The 18,829-nt window shown below is 38.2% G+C and overlaps 1 protein-coding gene across 1 annotated transcript in view; it reads right to left on the bottom strand.

Annotated features, from left to right (window-relative positions):
• LOC124595772 (glutathione S-transferase-like) overlaps window positions 1-18,829 on the bottom strand; it is a 62,160-nt gene that overhangs the window by 25,566 nt on the left and 17,765 nt on the right. Inside the window, exons 2-3 of the mRNA XM_047134658.1 lie at window positions 8,519-8,663; window positions 5,475-5,642 (exon numbers count right to left, since the gene is read on the bottom strand). Of these exons, the coding sequence (XP_046990614.1) occupies window positions 5,475-5,642; window positions 8,519-8,657 (307 nt within the window). The 5' untranslated portion in view covers window positions 8,658-8,663. The remainder of the gene's footprint in view (window positions 1-5,474; window positions 5,643-8,518; window positions 8,664-18,829) is intronic.

Here is an 18,829-nt window from a genome sequence, read left to right on the forward strand (position 1 = left end):
GGTCGTAATGTGTAATAGGGTGACATCAATCCCGACTATCACACAGGAATTCCAAACTGCATCAGTATCCACTGCAAGTACTATGACAGTTTGGTGGGAGGTGAGAAAACTTGGATGGTCGAGCTGCTGCCCATAAGCCACACATCACGCCGGTAAATGCCAAACAACGCCTCGCCAATTGGACGATTGATCAGTGGAAAAACGTTGTGTGGAGTGACGAATCACGGTACACAATGTGGCAGTCCGATGACATGGTGTGAGTATGGCGAATGCCCGGTGAACGTCATCTGTCAGCGAGTGTAGTGCCAACAGTCAAATTCAAAATTCAGAGGCGGTGGTGCTATGGTGTGGTCGCGTTTTTCATGGAGGGCCTTGTTCGCCTTGGTGTTTTGCGTGGCACTATCACAGCACAGGGGCACATTCGTGTTTTAACCACCATCTTGCTTCTCACTATTGAAGAGCAATTCGGGAATGGCGATTGCATCGTTCGACACGATAGAGCACCTCTTCATAATGCACAGCCTGTGGGGGAGTAGCTATACGATAATAACATCCCTGTAATGGACTGGCCTGCACAGAGTCCTGACCTGAATCTTATAGATAGATGTGGAGCGCCGACTTCATGCCAGGCCTCACCAAGCGACATCGATACCTCTCCTCAGTGCAGCACTCCATGAAGAATGGGCTGCCATTCCCCAAGAAACGCACTTTATTGAAAGTATGCCTGCGAGTGGAAGCTGTCATCAAGGCTAAGGGTGGGCTACCACCATATTTAATTCCAGCATTACCGATGGAGGGCGCTACGAACTTGTAAGTCATTTTCAGCCAGGTGTCCGGATACTTTTGATTACATAGTGTATCTCTCGTACAATTCAGAGGAGCTGGTGCTGGAGACGGCAGTGGCTGGGAATAAAGAGGAATGGAGGAGGTCTTACATGATATAGTTATTAAAAAGCTTCTCACTGTTTCCTCTGAAATTAATAAGCTTTTACTGAAAATCTTATACTTATTACACTTATCAGCTTTTTGTTGTACATCCAACATATCTAATACAAAAGTTACCTGTCCACGTATCTGTTGATTATCATGGGACCAGAGACGAAGATGACAAAATGAAAACTGAAATACTAAATTCGTCCTTGTGATGAACTTGAAAGCCACAGTTTATGTCAACATGCAACACAATGGATAAAATCATGTGTTAGCAACAGAAAGGAATATCTGATGGCAGAATCTAGATGCATATCTGAAAGCAAGGCCATTAAATACAATGCGCCTCAGGGATTTGTACATAGTCCACTATTTCTGTACATCCATCCTTCTGATTAATGGTCTCTGTGACTAGGGCTGTTCACATACATACTGAAATGAACTGGTTGCTATATAATAAAATAACATCAAACAATGGCTGCAGGTATTTAATTTTATTAAGTATGGTGTGCTACTATCCAATCTCTTTGAAACAAAGTCAGTGAGAAGGAACAAAAATTTTTGTATCATGGTGACATGACGGTGGTAAATGCAGAGAAAGAAACTTGCACATTCATTTTAGCAGATAACATGGTTCAGTAGTTCTCCCAGAATGACTGAATTAAAAAATTACAAAAGGCAGTGTTCATGGTTTTCACTAATAAATAAAAGGAAGATCTCATAAATGTACTTATACATGAAACAAGACTGGAAGAAATTACCTGTATAACATTTTTGAAAACTGTGCCAGATAATTAGCTCTAATGAAGACAACATATAGACAGTGTTTGCTGTAAATTGAGCAATGTAATATTCACTATGAAACTAGCCACTTCAGTGTACAGTGTGTCACATTCTTCTTCAACTCTACTTACAATATGGAATTGCTTAAAGGGAAGCTCTGGCAGAATAAATGGAAAAAAATTCTTATATCGCAAAAAAAGGCCATTGGGATTATTCTGAATAGCACCAAAGTGACTCCTGCAGAAATGCCTTCCAAAAACCAAAAATACTGGTATGTCCATATATTAACATATACAGAACAATAGTTTCATTTATAAAAGATTGTAAATTACCAGAAGAAATGCAGATGCCAATTTTCATGACACAAGAAAGAAAGACCAGCTAAGAAGTATACCACACAGACAGGGTTGTTGATAAAATTTCTCAACAAACAGGTGTTCAACTGATAAAGTACCTTAGAATGTAAATAATGGGGAATGTTTTATTATGTTTGTTTTTCATTTACCTTTATATGAAGTGTATGAAAACAATATATATAACTGGATATAAAACCACAGCTAAATGTGAATTTCTGTATGTATTATACACTGATGGAAAAATAATCGCAAGATCAAGAAGGAGGTGCGCAAAATAAACGAAAGCTGGTAGGTGTGTTTCCACATCTGAAAGTTGAATTCCATTGCAATTTCGCACCAGTCGCGTAAGAGTGACGTAGTAGCGCCACTATGAGGATGCAAATCAGGTTTGCTTTAAATACATGCTGTAAACCTCGTGGGCATTAGTCTGAGAATAGATACGATGAGTTGACGTTAGTCAAGAATGCCTTTAAGGCAACAAAGACCCCATTATCAACATCTCACTGTGTTTAAACGAGGTTATGTATTAGGGTTATGAGAAACTGGACGTTTCTTCTGTGATACTGCAGAAAGCCTTGGCAGAAATGTAGCCACTGTATGTGTTTGCTGGCAGCAGTAGTCATGAGAACGTATGGTCCCAAGGAAAGTGGGCTCCAATTCACCATGTGGCGCTACCAAGAGGAGAGACCATCATATTTGGCATATGGCTCTGGCACATAATACTGCATCTGCAGTAGCAACTTGATCAGCAGCTAGCATGACAGTGACACAATAAGCAGTTTTAAATCAGTTAGTTCAATGACAGCTCTGAGCTAGCGACTCTGCAACGTTGATTCCACTATCCAAAACCACTGCTATTTGCGACTTCAGTGACATGAAGCAAGAGCTTATTGGAGGACATGGTGGAAGTCAGTTGTGTTTTCTGATGAAGGCCAGTGATGACCTTGTGTTTGTTTGAAGGAAGTCAGTTACGGGGTTGCAAAAAGCTGTCTGCATGCTAGACACACTGGACCTATACCTGGATTAATGGTCTAGGATGTGATTTCATATGACAGCAGAGCACTCTCGTCGTTATCTCATACACCCTGAGAGAAAACTTGTATGTTAGTCTGGTCATTCGATCTGTTGCGCTACCATTCATGAACAGAAGACCAGGAGGTACTCACCAACAGGATAACACTCACTCACAGGTAATTGTTGTATCCAAACGTGCTCTACAGAGTGTCAATAAGTTGCCTTGGCCTGCTCAATCATCAGATTTGTCTCCAGTCAAGCACATACAGGACATTATCGGATAATAACTATAGTATCATCCACAAACAGTATTAACCATCCCTGTATTGACCAATCAAGTGCAACAGGCATGGAACTCCATCCCACAAAGAGATATCCAGCACCTGTACAACACAATGCATTCACATCTGCATGCTTGTTTTCAACATTCTGACAGCTGCATTGGTTATTGATGTATCAGCATTTGTGATGACATGTCTTTTGTTTAAATCAACCTGTGATCCTGCAGTTTTCATCACTCAAATATACCTAGACATTACTCTACATTAATTACTTTTTGGTGTATGATTTTATATGTCAGTGCTATAATCACCTGATTTAAAGAACATTTAAGTAACTTTAAAACCTAAAATAAATATTGATGTAAATGTATTCACAAAGTCACTATCATATCCACCACTTTTTGCTTCAACCTGTAGGTAATATGTAGATTAAATATTTTAAGACAGTATATTAAGGTAATTTGTTCTTGCACTAAATGTAATCAAAAGGGACTACATAAAAACCGATCAGTGAACCTATGTTTTTCACACAGATTTGAAATTGATGATACAGAAATCAGTGAGTCAAGGATTGAAAACCTGGCCCCCCCAAAGATGAAAGCCTGCTGAATATGACGTGGTATCCATTTAATTCTGGTTGAGCATGTGAGATAACTGCCTCTTCCGCTAACAATAGCTCATGTTATTCAGGGAAATTGTAATTTTTAAACTGTGTATGTGATCATTATTTAATTTATTCCAGAAACTATATTTTTATAAGGTCATCACCTCATCATTTGTAACAAGCCATCCCATCAATTCACATATCAAATCACATGACCTATAATTCAAAAAACTGATTTGTACAATATTGTATTGTACAACTTGTACAATATATGATCAAAAGGATTAACAGAGGCACAAATAGAGGTGCAAATAAATTTTTCTTGTTTATTTTGCAGTGTTATACAGCAATTATTTCACATTTATAATAACAGACTGGAAAATTTTTCAATATTGGAATTTATTACAACTTGTCTCTAAATTAGGTACGAAATTTCCCTTCATAGCACAAGTTGTTTTTTATTCCATGATTACCTGTATTAGGTCCTAGCTTTCAGTTAATTTTACCCTTGTTTGTTTTAGAGCCAGAGGGTTCAATCTATGCCCCACAGGCTGCATGTTGTCCAAATTGTCCAAAGCAAATTTCAGTGTGTTGTCAGAAGTGAACATCTATCACATGATCAGTGTTAGTGTTAATGTTAAGTACATTGCATGCAGCACAAAACCCCATCTCCTCTTCCAGTGTGATCCAGGTAAGCTAAGAGTTTGGACACCTTTTGTAGAGGAAAAAAGGCTGAATGCACTGTAAGAATATCTTTAAGAAAGAGCTAAATTTGTTCATCTACCTTTTGTAAACCACTTAACTGTAAATATTCTCTTAAAACACTGTTATCTAGTCATTGTTTACAATACTGTAATACAATACTTTTCTTCTGTGATTTGAAACTAACAGGTCAGTAGCTACAAATCTTACATGAGAATAATGGAAGATAACTGGATCTAAAAACAAATGGTCGACAGTTGCTACACAACATCCTTCAGTTATCAGTGGGAAGATTGGAGTGGCAAATAAGTAAAACATAGTTAATCCAGTACAATTATATTGCATCATTAAGTTCCAATGGCATGCCTGCTCAAGCAAGAAAGAGGAACAGCACAATATTCCACTGAGGTGGTAATGGTGAAAAAATGTCCTGGCCTAAAAGGACATATACCTAATTGAATAATTAGCCATTGTTATTTGCTATACATAATGTAATTATTTGATTGTCACTATAGACACTGTTGCACTATTTGCTGTTACCTCAATGCCAGACACCTCAAAGCTCTGTTCAACAAAATATTTGCTTAGATCTAGAGATTCATATGTACATTATCTCTAAAAAAAAATGGTGCAAATTCACCCTTTCTCATACTAGATCTTCAACAATAGCAGCTAAACAAATGTTTTCGGTCTTTACCATATAATTCTGTTTGTAACAGAATTGTAGTAGTAGATTGTACAAATATAGAACTAAATAACTGTTTTCAGAAATATGCTTCAAATACTGCTAAACACAAAACTTACTTGTTCTTAAGTCTACTACTGTATCAACAGCCATATCAATCTGAGCAGATTCCCAATCATTTTCACCTGCCAGTCCAAGCTTCCTGCCTAAGTAACGGCATATGGTTATGGACTGATGCATCTTCTTTCCATCAATTTCAAGAAGGGGAACTTGTCCAAATGGTGTAGCTGCAAAATTGGAAACAATTATTTACCATTTCCATATAAACACAGAAAAATTACACAAATGCTATAAATATAGTTCTAGATATTTCTCCAGTAATCAGAGTTGAAGATTATGAAACACAAATTCTGTTGTAGAGTAGCCATTCACACCGTAGCTTTAACTTAAATCCTTGTGTACATGTGCCACCTCAAGGTATGATAGTGCAACTTTTTGTCAACATTAAGTCCTGCATCCCTGTCTCAACATTTTTGTCTCTAAATTAAGTTGTAACAGAGTTTTTAAAGTCGCTTCACATTTAAATAATCTGACGCGTAGAGGTAACAACTCACTGAATAGTTGCAGTGCTGAGCCGCTGATAATACATAAATATGACAAAGGACTTAGTTACTTTTTGGATGAATTCTGCAGCAGATCTCTTGAGTACAGATGCATACACAACCATAAAACTATACAGTGAGTTGTTATGAGGGCATGCTGAAAAGTAATGCCTCTGAATTTTTTATATAAAAACTGTTAAAGCGTTTAACATAAAACAAACACTATTAACATAATACTTCTGTTCTTCAAGTCAAGGTATATGCACCCTGTTGCCACAACTCCAACAATGTGTAACATTGTGGGCTGTAATATAACTATGTCAGTCGGTGAGAAACAGCATGATGTAATTGTGTTATAAATTCAAAGAGTCATCCACACATGGACCATCCTGTCCTTCAGCAAGACAAAGCCAGACAACATATGTATGAGTGCTGTGATATCTGCAACAATCCAATGCTTTGCGTTCACTGTCATCAGTCGTTCTCCATATAGTCGCAACTTGGTTAACAAGTTGGGCCAAAAAATGAAGGTAATGTAGACAAAAGTTTCAACCAGTTCTTTCAATGGATTGTGAGTTTTTTGATCTGCAGTGGCAGCTGACCTACAAACTTACTTCCAATTAACAGTGGGGTCCTTATCAGCTCCATCTTTTCTATTCTGAACTGGTGCAAAGCTTCTCAGATAAACAAATTTGCCAAGATTTTATTCTGTTGTGAGGTTAAATGACCTCTTTTCGACAATTTTACGTTCTGGCTGTTACGAGCTGGACACAAAATCAAGTGTGTAACTCATTATTGATCTGTTTAATCACTTCCAGATCCAGTGCAGTAACTATTATGTCACCTACAAACATGAGTATGAAGGCTGGCTGCTGTCTTTGATTGGCTATATAGACATGGTGATGACTATTTTGGATGCAACACAATTGACTTTACAGTTGCATTTACTTAGACCACTGTTGTCTGGCCAACTGAGTTTATAACTATTTTTTCTGGATTAACAGACTGTATACACAGAATGCAGTCACATTCACTAACCAATTTGGCTTTTACATGAATGTTAGTTTGTCTGTGTCTACAGTGAGAAATTCACTTAGAAACAGAAAAGTCAAACTTGTTTAACTGAATCATTTATAATTGAAATACAAGTCTAAATTGTTTGATAAAGTCATACATAGTTGCAATGACTCACACCTATCCCATACACATTAACCCTTGTTTTTATCGACATTAAAGCTCCCCTACTACTCTGTTTCTTTCCAAAAATGGTTCTGCAGTCCATTCATTGGTTTGTTGACAATGTGCCATGTATGATTTATACCCAGCTCTCCCATCTCATTGCTTAAAAGCTAAAACAAAACTCTATGTAGTTTTGGCCCCTTTAATGCACAAATGATACAAGTGTATTAAATCTGTGGTGATGCTGAGACCATGAACTGAAGTATCATCTTGAGGCAAAAACCTCACATGAAATATGAGGCATCAACATCTCAGTAAGCCTAAGTCACAATACACACATTTTAGCTATCTGTTAAATGATAGGCATAACTGAATACTTTACATTTGGGGCAAGAAAAAGAATTGGAATACATACAATTACACAATGAATATTCAGTGAAAGGGCTACGCTCTGTAAGAAAACCCATGGAAAAAAAGTGATACTACAAGTAAAATGCAAATATTGATGATTTCTGAGCTATCTATGATTTATTATATAATAAATACATAAAATGAGTTAGTTTGTATCATCATTAATGTTTACTGCCAACTGTTCTACTACATTCCTCCTATGGGAATCATCACATTAGGTCCAGTAGAAATAAAGAGAGTGAGATTGATAAAAATAAGGAAAATAATATTGCTAGATTTCATTAAGTAGTTCACTTTTAAACACAGTCTGATCTTAACCTGGTTTTTATGAAGATGTTACAAAGCCAGATTAGCTACACATATAAAGTACAAGGACTAGCAAGGTTTAATACTTCTTCCCTCTGGTTCTGGCATTTCTTTAAAAAGCTCTTTTGGTTAGTAAAATTCAGCCATATTATTCAGTCGATATGCCAATAAATATTAGAAGACTCTTTGAACTGCTTCATGCAATACTGCTAATCCTCGAAAACCAAAATCTACAGTACAACTCATATCAACAGCTGAACGACTGTTACATATGAGGCATCTGTTTCATATAAAAATGCTATTTTTAGCTTTTTATATTACTAGAAATGGGAAAGGTAACCATTATCTATACAGGCAACATGCTGAGCATCAAAATACAGATGTAGCTGAGCCATAGAACTAAACTTATTCATCAGAGCATGCACTGACACAATCTTGTGTGTTCAATATCTTCGTTACAAGGATTAAGAGTGTTTTGTGAGACAGTATGCTGCTTGATGACTTGCTCTGATTGTGAATATTTCTCCTTTCTCCAATAATTTCAGCATATGTAAGTTGCTTAGATACATTTGATTAAATGGGATGTGTTTGCTTTGTATGACTATATGAACACAGAAAAGAAATATTGCAAATGATGGATGCATTAATTCAGATATCATACTTACAAGTTTTCATAGAGCTCCACTTCTCTGGAGATTCAATACGGACATCCTCAAACTCTATCTTTCCGTAGAACAAAAGAAAACGTATTGGTTCAGCAGTTCCCTTAGCATTGAAGTAAGTTAATTTACATTTTGGTGCCATCTGGAACTAATTCATATTTAAAAATAAAAAACTGAAAGAGACGATTGTATGAACATTTAACATAAATAAAAAACATAGTAATATTTATTGTTATTTACATTGGCTGTAATTCATATCTCTCCATATACTATCTACCTCACCTATCTTAATGAGAGACAAAATTCAAAACATAACAATGACGAACATAATATGTAAGAACGATTGATATTCTTCTTCATCATAACCATTTCTGAATACCTATTTGCATTGTTTAAAACACCTTTTTTTTAAAATTACTCAAACTGACTCACTATCATACTTATGATCATGGACATTCATGTTCTACAATAACTATATTTTGTTACCTGAAGCAAAGTGAAAATATATTTCAGTTACATAGACTGTAGTCAAGTCTGTAAACGAAGGCCCCTGGCAAATGCAATGGGCTGGGCATGGTAGCTTTGCAAATGTACCTTAACCAGCTGTGCAACAAAATTTTGTAAATGTGTCTATGGCACTGCCACAGTGTTGGGGGCAGCTCTATAGTTGTGCGCTGTTTTCACCTGCAGCAACTTGCAGTTTGCTGCTGAAACTGCCAACAGTTAAGGCGTCTTCTTACACTGACTCAACTATAAGGATACTGCCTAAGTGATCACCTTGTAAACAAAATTATTTTATTGTATCTTCCCAATCTCAGACCACACAAACTATATTATTACTGGTTTTGACTTCTTAGAAAGCCAAAATCAGACTTGCATGTTTACCAAAATATTGCGTTACTATATAGCATATTCTAAAAATCTGCTAATAAATTTCTAAGAAGTCAAACTTGTAATGGCACCATTAGTATGACCTGATTTTGGAGACGTAGAATAAAAGATATTCCCTGTGTTATGCGGCCACTATCAGCTAACGAATTTTTTTAAATGCTTATAACATCCAACCGATTAAAGACAAATGGCGCCTTCCATTAGTTACAACTATTCACAACCTTATCATACATATTATTAATTGTGAGTAACATATTTTATTATTACCACAGTCAGTAATAAAAAGCAGTTTTGTAAATACTTCATAGAAAGTTAGTTACTGAAAAGGGAGGGAAACAATGATACATGCTAAACCTTAGTGCACAATATTACATTTCCAAAACTCCTCACTTGATGACTGTACGCAAAACGAAATGTAAATAAAAAGTACAGTATTCCAAAGAACATTTCCAGTCCAAAAAATTGTTGAAAATAAAATAAATAATAAGTAAAAAATTGGTTGAAAATAATATGATAAATTTTGTTAATGTCTGCTCGAAAATTTATGAGGATCTTCACTTGATGTATCCCCCAGAAACAATTTCATGCGACATGCTATGCCATTTATTCTTATTGGGCCAGCTCAGATCAGATGGATCCAATTATTTCAAATCTGAATGTTATCTTGTATAGATGGTACCTATATTATAAAACTAAATTTTAAGTTCCAAATGCAACTAACTCAGGGCTTCGATGGAGGGCTGTTAAGGTCATGCGATCTCAACAATATTTTCCGCAAACTTTAAGAGAGCTTAAAACTGAAACTAGAAGCAATGTAAACGAGATATCTGGGGTAAGTGGACAACGTTTTGAGCTCTTCGCACTGTTAGAGTTTCAAGTTTGTGTCATATACCATTTTTGTCCTGCATGAGTTCAAAATTTGGGTAAAGCAGTTGTGACGATTTTGTTAAACATGTTGTGGTTGCATAATTATTAAAAAAACAACGTACATTGAGCACTATTCAATAGTTCTGTAGAGAAAGCTGCTTGCTATCAATTCTGCCAAAACGTATGCATGAGTATGCTAGAAATTAAAATGTAAAAACCACATAAAACGTGTGCATAATTTGATGTTGTATTGCTAACTGGTACCAACACTTTTTTTAAAAGAGATAATATATATACCCCCTGTGAATCATGGACCTTGCCGTTGGTGGGGAGGCATGCATGCCTCAGTGATACAGATAACCGTACTGTATGTACAACCACAATCTGATGAGAGGCCAGACAAACGTGTGGTTCCTGAAGAAGGGCAGCAGCCTTTTCAATAGTTGCAGGGGCAACAGTCTGGATGATTGAGTGATCTGGCCTTATAACACTAACCAAAACGGCCTAACTGTGCTGGTACTGCGAACGGCTGAAAGCAAGGGGGATAATTTTTCCCGGGGGCATACAATTTACTGTATGGATAAATGATGATGGCTTCCTCTGGAGGCAAAATAGTCCCCCATTCGGATCTCCAGGCGGGGACTACTCAGGAGGACATCGTTATCAGTAGAAATAAAACTGGTGTTTTACGGATTGGAGTGTGGGATGTCAGATCCCTTAATCGGGCAGGTCGATTAGAAAATTTAAAAAGGGAAATGGATTGATTAAAGTTAGATATAGTGGGAATTAGTGACGTTTTATTGCAGGAGGAACATGACTTCTCGTCAGATGACTACAGGATTATAAATACAAAATCAAAGTAGAGGTAATGCAGGAGTAGGTTTAATAACGAATAAAAAAATAGGAGTGCGGGTAAGCTACTACAAACTGCATAGTGAATGCATTATTGTGGCCAAGATAGACACGAAGCTCACCCTACCACAGTAGTACAAGTTTATACGCCAACTAGCTCCGCAGATGACGAAGATATTAATGAAATGTGTGATGAGATAAAAGAAATTATTCAGATAGTGAAGGGAGACGAAAATTTAATAGTCATGGGTAACTGGAATTCGATAGTAGGAAAAGGAAGAGATGGAAACGTAGTAGATGAATATGGAATAGGGGTAAGGAACGAAAGAGGAAGCTGCCTGGTAGAATTTTGCACAGAGCGTAAATCATACCTAACACTTGGTTCAACAATCATGAAAGACGATTGTATGCATGGCAGAGGCCTGAGGATACTGGAGGGTTTCAGATAAATTATATAATGGTGAGACAGAGATTTAGGAACCAGGTTTTAAATTGTAAGACATTTCCAGGGGCAGATGTGGAGTCTGACCACCATCTAATGGTTATAAACTGTAGATTAAAACTGAAGAGACTGCAAAAAGGTGGTAATTTAAGAAGATGGGACTTGGATAAACTGTCAGAACCAGAGGTTGTAGAGAGTTTCAGGGAGAGCATTAGGGAACGATTGACAAGACTGGGGAAAATAAATACAGTAGATGAAGAATGGGTAGCTTTCAGAGATGAAATAGTAATAGCAGCACAGGATCACGTAGGTAAAAAGACGAGGGTTAGTAGACATCCTTGGGTAACAGACGAAATATTGAATTTAATCGATGAAAGGAGAAAATATAAAAATGCAGTAAACGAAGCTGGCAAAAAGGAATACAAGCGTCTCAAAAATTAGATAAACGGGAACTGCAAAATGACTAAGCAGGGATGGCTAGAGGACAAATCTACGGATGTAGAGGCATATATCACTAGGGGTAAGATAGATACGGCCTACAGGAAAATTAAAAAGACCTTCAGAGAAAAGAGAACCACTTGTATGACTATCAAGAGCTCAGATGGAAACCCAGTTTTAAGCAAAGAAGGGAAAGCAAAAAGGTGGAAGCAGTATAATGTACTTGAGGACAATATTATGGAAATGGAAGAGCACGTAGATGAAGATGAAATGGGAGAGGAGTTTGACAGAGCACTGAAAGATCTAAATCGAAACAAGGCCCCGGGAGTAGACAACATTTCATTAGAACTTCTGATAGCATTGGGAGAGCCAGCCCTGACAAAACTCTACTATCTTGTGAGCAAGATGTATGATGCAGACGAAATACCCTCAGGCTTCAAGAAGAATATAATGATTCCAATCCCCATCAAAGCTGGTGCTGACAGGTGTGGAAATTAGCGAACTATCAGTTTAATAAATCATGGCTGCAAAATACTAACACGAATTCTTTATAGACGAATGGAAAAACTGGTAGAAACCGACCTCGGGGAAGATCAGTTTGGATTCCATAGAAATGTTGGAACACGTGAGGCAGTACTGACTCTACGACTTATCTTAGAAGATAGATTAAGGAAAGGAAAACCTACGTTTCTAGCAACTGTAGACTTAGAGAAAGCTTTTGACAATGTTGACTGGAATACTCTTTTTCGAATTCTGAAGTTAGCAGGGGTAAAATACAGGGAGGGAAAGGCTATTTACAGTTCGTACAGAAACCAGATGGCAGTTATAAGAGTCGAGGGGCATGAGCGGGAAGCACTGTTTGAGAAGGGCGTCAGGCAGGGTTGTAGCCTATCCCCGAGGTTATTCAACCTGTATATTGAGCAAGCAGTAAAGGAAACAAAAGAAAAATTCGGAGTAGGAATTAATATACATGGAGAAGAAATAAAAACTTTTTTGGTTCGCCGATGACGTTGTAATTATGTCAGAGACAGTAAAGGACCTGGAAGAGCAGCTGAACGGAATGGACGGTGTCTTGAAAGGACGATATAAGATAAACATCAACAAAAGCAAAACGACGATAATGGAACGTAGTCAAATTAAATTGGGTGATGCTGAGGGATTTAGATTATGAAATGAGACACTTAAGGTAGTAAATGAGTTTTGCTATTTGGCGAGCAAATGATGTTCGAAGTAGAGACGTAGAGATGATATAAAATGTTGACTGGCAATGGCAAGGAAAGCGTTTCTGAAGAAGAGAAATTTGTTAACTTCGAGTATAGATTTAAATCTCAGGAAGTCGTTTCTGAAAGTATTTTTGTGGAGTGTAACCATGTGTAGAAGTGAAACATGGACGATAAATAGTTTAGACGACAAAAGAATAGAAGCCTTTGAAATTTGGTGCTATAGAAGAATGCTGAGGATTAGACGGGTAGATCACGTAACTAATGAGGGGATACTGAATGGAATTGGGGAGAAAAGGAATTTGTGGCACAACTTCACTAGAAGATGGGATCGGTTGGTAGGACACGTGTTGAGGCATCAAGGGATCACCAGTTTAGTATTGGAGGGCAGCGTGGAGGGTAAAAATCGTAGAGGGAGACCAAGGAATGAATACACTAAGCAGATTCAGAAGGATATATGTTGCAGTAGGTAGTGGGAGATGAAGAAGCTTGCACAGTATAGAGTAGTATGGAGAGATGCATCAAACTAGTCTCTGGCCTGAAGACAACAACAACATACACAGGGTGGTTCATCTGAAGTTTCGGATGAGATTATCTCGAAAACTATACACTGGGTCTAAATAGTGGGTAAGACAAGTTCGTAAGCTCAGAGGGGGACATCAAATGATACTACATGTGACCTCTAGCGCCCGCCCCCTTGGGTGGGGCGGGGAGTAACTTTTAAATCTTAAACGGAAACACATATTTCTTATTGCAGATTCGGATTCTCCATAAAAAAGTAATGAAATTGTGTCTGAAACATTTTTTTAAACGATTGACAGGTGGCGTTGAAGTTGAGAAAAATTAAAATTGGGGAAGAACTCATATTTATTTAGAATGATCCGAGACGGACGCATCAAAATGGTACAAAATGTGCACCAATTCTTTCGTTACGCCAGATTAAGCTATTTTCGTACAAAATTTACTGTATCCTACTTTCGCGTTACCCAGGAACAACGATATGGACGCAGTAGAATGATGTTCCTATGGGGTGCTTCATTAATGTGATTCCCCTTGCATCTCACATGTTGGGATGCTACATTAGTGTTAATCCCCTTGCCTTTAACATGTTGGGGTTCTTCATTAGAATGAGTTCTCTAGCCTATCATACTTTTCGGGTGCTTAATTAATGAAATTAGCCACGAAGAAATTGTTCAAAATTGTCCCCATTTGCTTCAATGCATAAAGTCAATGGACCTCCCTATACATATATATAGCAGTGAATCTTCTCATTATTTACCTTATCAGTCCACCCAGTTTTCAAAATTCTTCTGTAGCACACTTCACATATGCTTCACTTCTCTTCCGTTCCAGTTTTCTCACAGTCCATGATTAATTACTATGCTGTGCTCCAAACCTACATTCTCAGAACGTTTTCCTCAAATTAAGGCTCATGTTTGATTGTTTGATACTAGAGGGCTTCTATTGGCCAGGAATACCGTTTTTGCCAATGCTAGCCTACTATTCCCTCCTTGCTCCGTCCATCATGTGTTTTTTGTTGCCTCAGTAGTAGAATTCCTTAAATTCATCTGCTTCAAGATCATTTCTGATGTTAACTTTCTCACTTTTCTCATTTCTGCTACTATTCGTCTATCATTAATTTTCTCTCAATCCATATTCTGTACTCATTAGGCTCTTCATTCCATTCAAAAAATTCTGTAATTCTTCTTCATTTTCACTGAGGATAGCAATGTAATCAGCACATTTTATCATTGATATCCTTTAATCTAAAATTTTAATCAGGCTAATGAACCTTTCTTTTATTTCCGTCACTATTTCTTAGATCTATAGCTTGAATAGTCGGAGCGAAAAACTACATCCCTCTCTTACATTGCTTTGAATCTGAGCACTTAGTTCTTGTTCTTCCAGTCTTACTGTTTCCTCCTGGTTCTTTCACATGTTGTGCTGTATATTATCTTTAACTAAAACTTACCCCTATTTTTTTATAATGTCGAGCATCTTGCACTATTTCATGAGTACACTGTCGAATACTTTCACCAGGTCGGCAAATTCTATGAATTTGTCTTGATTTTTCTTCAGTCTTCCTTTTTACTAATAGTCACAACGGCTGAACTGCCTCTCTAGTGCGATTACCTTTCCTAAAGCCAAACTGATGGTAATCTAACAGATCCTCAATTTTCTTTTCCATTTTTCTGTATATTTCTCATGTCATCAACTTGGATGAAGGAGCTCTTAATTTGACGGTACGATAATTCTCCCATTTGTTGGCTTTTGCAGCCTTAGGAATTGAGTGTATGATGTTTCTCCGAAAGTCTGATGATGTATCGTCAGTCTCACACATTCTACACCAACGCGAATAGTCATTTTATTACCAATTCCCCCAATTGTCTTACAAATTCCGAGGGAATTTCATCTATCTATTATGCCTTATTTGATCTTAAATTGTACAAAACTCTTTCAAATTCTTATTCTAATACCGGATCCCCTCTCTCTCCTCTGTCGTCTTGTTTCTTCTTCTGTAACGATGTAACGACATCCCACGTAGAGGCCTTCAATGTTCTCTTTTCACCTATCCACTCTCTCCTCTGCATTTAACAGTGGAATTCCCATTGCACTCTTAGTGTTACTGCCATTGCTCTTCATTTCATCGAAGGTTGTTCTGAGTTCTTAATATGTTTATTCAGTCCTTCCAAGCACCATTTCTGTTTTGATTTATTCACATTTTTCGTGCAGCCAATTTTCCTTGGCTTTCCTGCACTTCTTATTTCCCGGTACTTCATTCCTAAGTGACTTGCATTTCTGTATTCCTGAATTTCCATGCACCTTTTTTTTTTTTTTACTTCCTTCTTTCGGCGATCAGCTGAAGTATTTGTTCTGCTACCCATGTATTCTTTGCAGTTACCCTACTTGTACCTGTGTTTTTCTGCCCAACTTCTGTGATATCCATTTCTCGAGATGTCCATTCCTCTACAGCTGAACTGCCTGTTGAGCTATTCGTTACTGTAGTATCAGGGAACTTCAAGCGTAACCGTTCATTCCTTGGTCCTTCCATATACCACTTCTTTGCTCACTGATTCTTCCTGAACCGCCTCTGAAACTTCAGCCTACTCTTCATCATTACTAAATTTAGATCTGAGTTTATATCTGCTCCTGGGTATTCATTACAATCCAATATCTGATTTTGGAATCTCTGCCTGACCATGATGTAATCTAAATGAAATCTTCCCGTTTCTCCCAGCCTTTGCCAAGTTACCTCCTCCTCTTGTGATTCTTGAATAGAGTATTCGCTATTACTGATATTTGTTGCAGAACTCAGTTTTAGCCCTCTCGTTCCTACTACCAGGCCCATGTTCTCCCGAACTCTTTCTTCTACTCCCTCTCCTTCAACTACATTCCAGGCCCTCATGACTATAAGATTTTCATATCCCTTTAGTTACTGAAGTACCTGTTCAGTATCCACCTACATTTTCTGTATTACTCATCCTCTGCTTGCAACCTCCGAATGTATACCTGAACTGTAATTGTAAGTGTATGCTTGCTGTCGATTCTGATGAGAACAACCCTATCACTGATATGTTCACAGTAACTCGCTCTCTGGCCTACTTTCCCATTCATAACGGAACCTACTCCTCTTACCTCATTTTCTGCTGCTATTGATGTTACCACATATTCGTCTGACCAGAAATCCTCATCTCCTTTACGTTTCACTTCACTGACCGCACTAAATGTAGATTGAGCATCTGCATTTCCCTTTTCATATTTTCTAGGTTATCTATCAGGTTCAAACTCGTTACATTTCACGCGCCGGACCATGGAACGTTACCCTTTCGATGGTAATTCAGTCTTTTTATCAAGGCCACCTTCCCCTTGGCAGTATCCTCCTGGAGAACCAAATGAGGGCTAGTCCTGAATCTTTTGCCAATGGAGAGATCATCATGACACTTTTTCAGTTTCATGCCACATGTCCTGTAGATACATATAATGTCTCTTTAATGCAATGGTTTCCACTGCCTTTTGCATCATCATGCCGTTGATCATTGCTTATTCTTCCGCCTTTTAGGGGCAGTTTTCCCACCCCAAAGGCAAGAGAGTGCCCTGAATCTCTGTCTGCTCTCCCGTTCTCTTTGACAAGGCCGTTGGCAGAATGAGGGTAACTTCTTAAGTATTCCGCTGCCACTGCTGATAACTTGTATTTAGAATTTAGCCAGTGGCGGGTTTCGAACCTGAGTCTCAAAAATATTTTCATTACTAGTTAAAGACGCTACCCCTTTTTCTTCCTTCATTTTTATCGTATTTGCTGGCATTTGGTATAGACCACGGGTACCATTTCATAAAATGAACTATAAAATACTAATGTCAGATACTTGCAAATTGTTTTCATATTTAATGCTATCAAACGCGACAGTGCTTCACAATTGCTAAATACGTATGGGAACTAGATATACAACCCAAACACCTTCTCCGAATCTCTGTCCATCTCCTCCCCCCTGCCCCCCCCCCATTTCTCCATCTCCTCCTCCACCCGTCTCTCTATGTGCCACTTCCCCCCCCCCCCTATCTCTCCTCCCCCCTCCATTTCTCTGTCCTTCTCCCCCATGTCCATTTCCTTGACCCTTCTTGTCCATCTCCTCTTCTCTCCTCTCTATGATGAGCCTTGTTTGTTGTTGATTGGGAACTGAAGTTGGGATCACTGATATACAGGATATGAGAGAGACCCCGCCAGCTGATGACTCTCAGTGGATAGTAACTACAATGACAGTATATCGCTTAGTTTTAATCTAAAAATGGGTAGAATTACAAAGTTTTGATGATTCATATTCCGTTGTAGTCTTCTAATCAAAAACCCATAAGCCATAAATACAACTTTCCCGTTTTCTGTAAAACTGATGGTGATGAAGAAAACAAAACAGAACATTATTTTGTATACACTCTGTGTTGAAATTAAATGCAAGGAGAAAGAATGTATATGGGAGAAACAATTTGTCTAATGGTTTACATGCATTGCAACTGGAACTCGCCACTGTGTTCCTCGAACCACTCCATCATGCTCCTTGTGACGTGGCCCTTTATCTTGTTGAAAAATGCCACTGCCATAGGAAAACATGATCGTCATTAAGGACTGTACGTGGTCTTCAACCAGTGTACAATACTTATTGTCAGTCATAGTGCCTTGCACGAGCTTTACTGGACCATTGGATGCCCATGTGCATGTGGAGCTGCCGCCAGCTTCTGTCCTTCCTGCAGTACAGGAGTCAAGGAGCTGTTCCCCTCAACGGATTCGCGCCCTCCTACCAGTATTATGAAGAAAGTATTGAGGTTTATCAGGGCTTGCAACGCTCTGCCGCTGCGCCGACGACGTCCAATGCCAGTGGTCACGTGCTCATTTCATTCGTAGTTGTCACGCATGGGTCGTCGGTTGCGGAGGCTCATTGTTAGGAGTGTTCGGTGTACTGTGTGTACACACACGTACTCTTCCCAGCATTAAAGTCGGTGTTAGTTCCATCACAGTTCGCCACCTGTCCTTTTTTGCCAGTCTGCCCAGCCTACGACGTCCGACATCTGTAATGAGGGGTGCCCGGCCAATCCCGCAACGTCTGGACGTGG

The sequence above is a fragment of the Schistocerca americana genome, chromosome 2, assembly GCF_021461395.2.
Source record: "Schistocerca americana isolate TAMUIC-IGC-003095 chromosome 2, iqSchAmer2.1, whole genome shotgun sequence".
In the NCBI taxonomy this organism is placed as follows: Eukaryota; Metazoa; Arthropoda; class Insecta; order Orthoptera; family Acrididae; genus Schistocerca; species Schistocerca americana.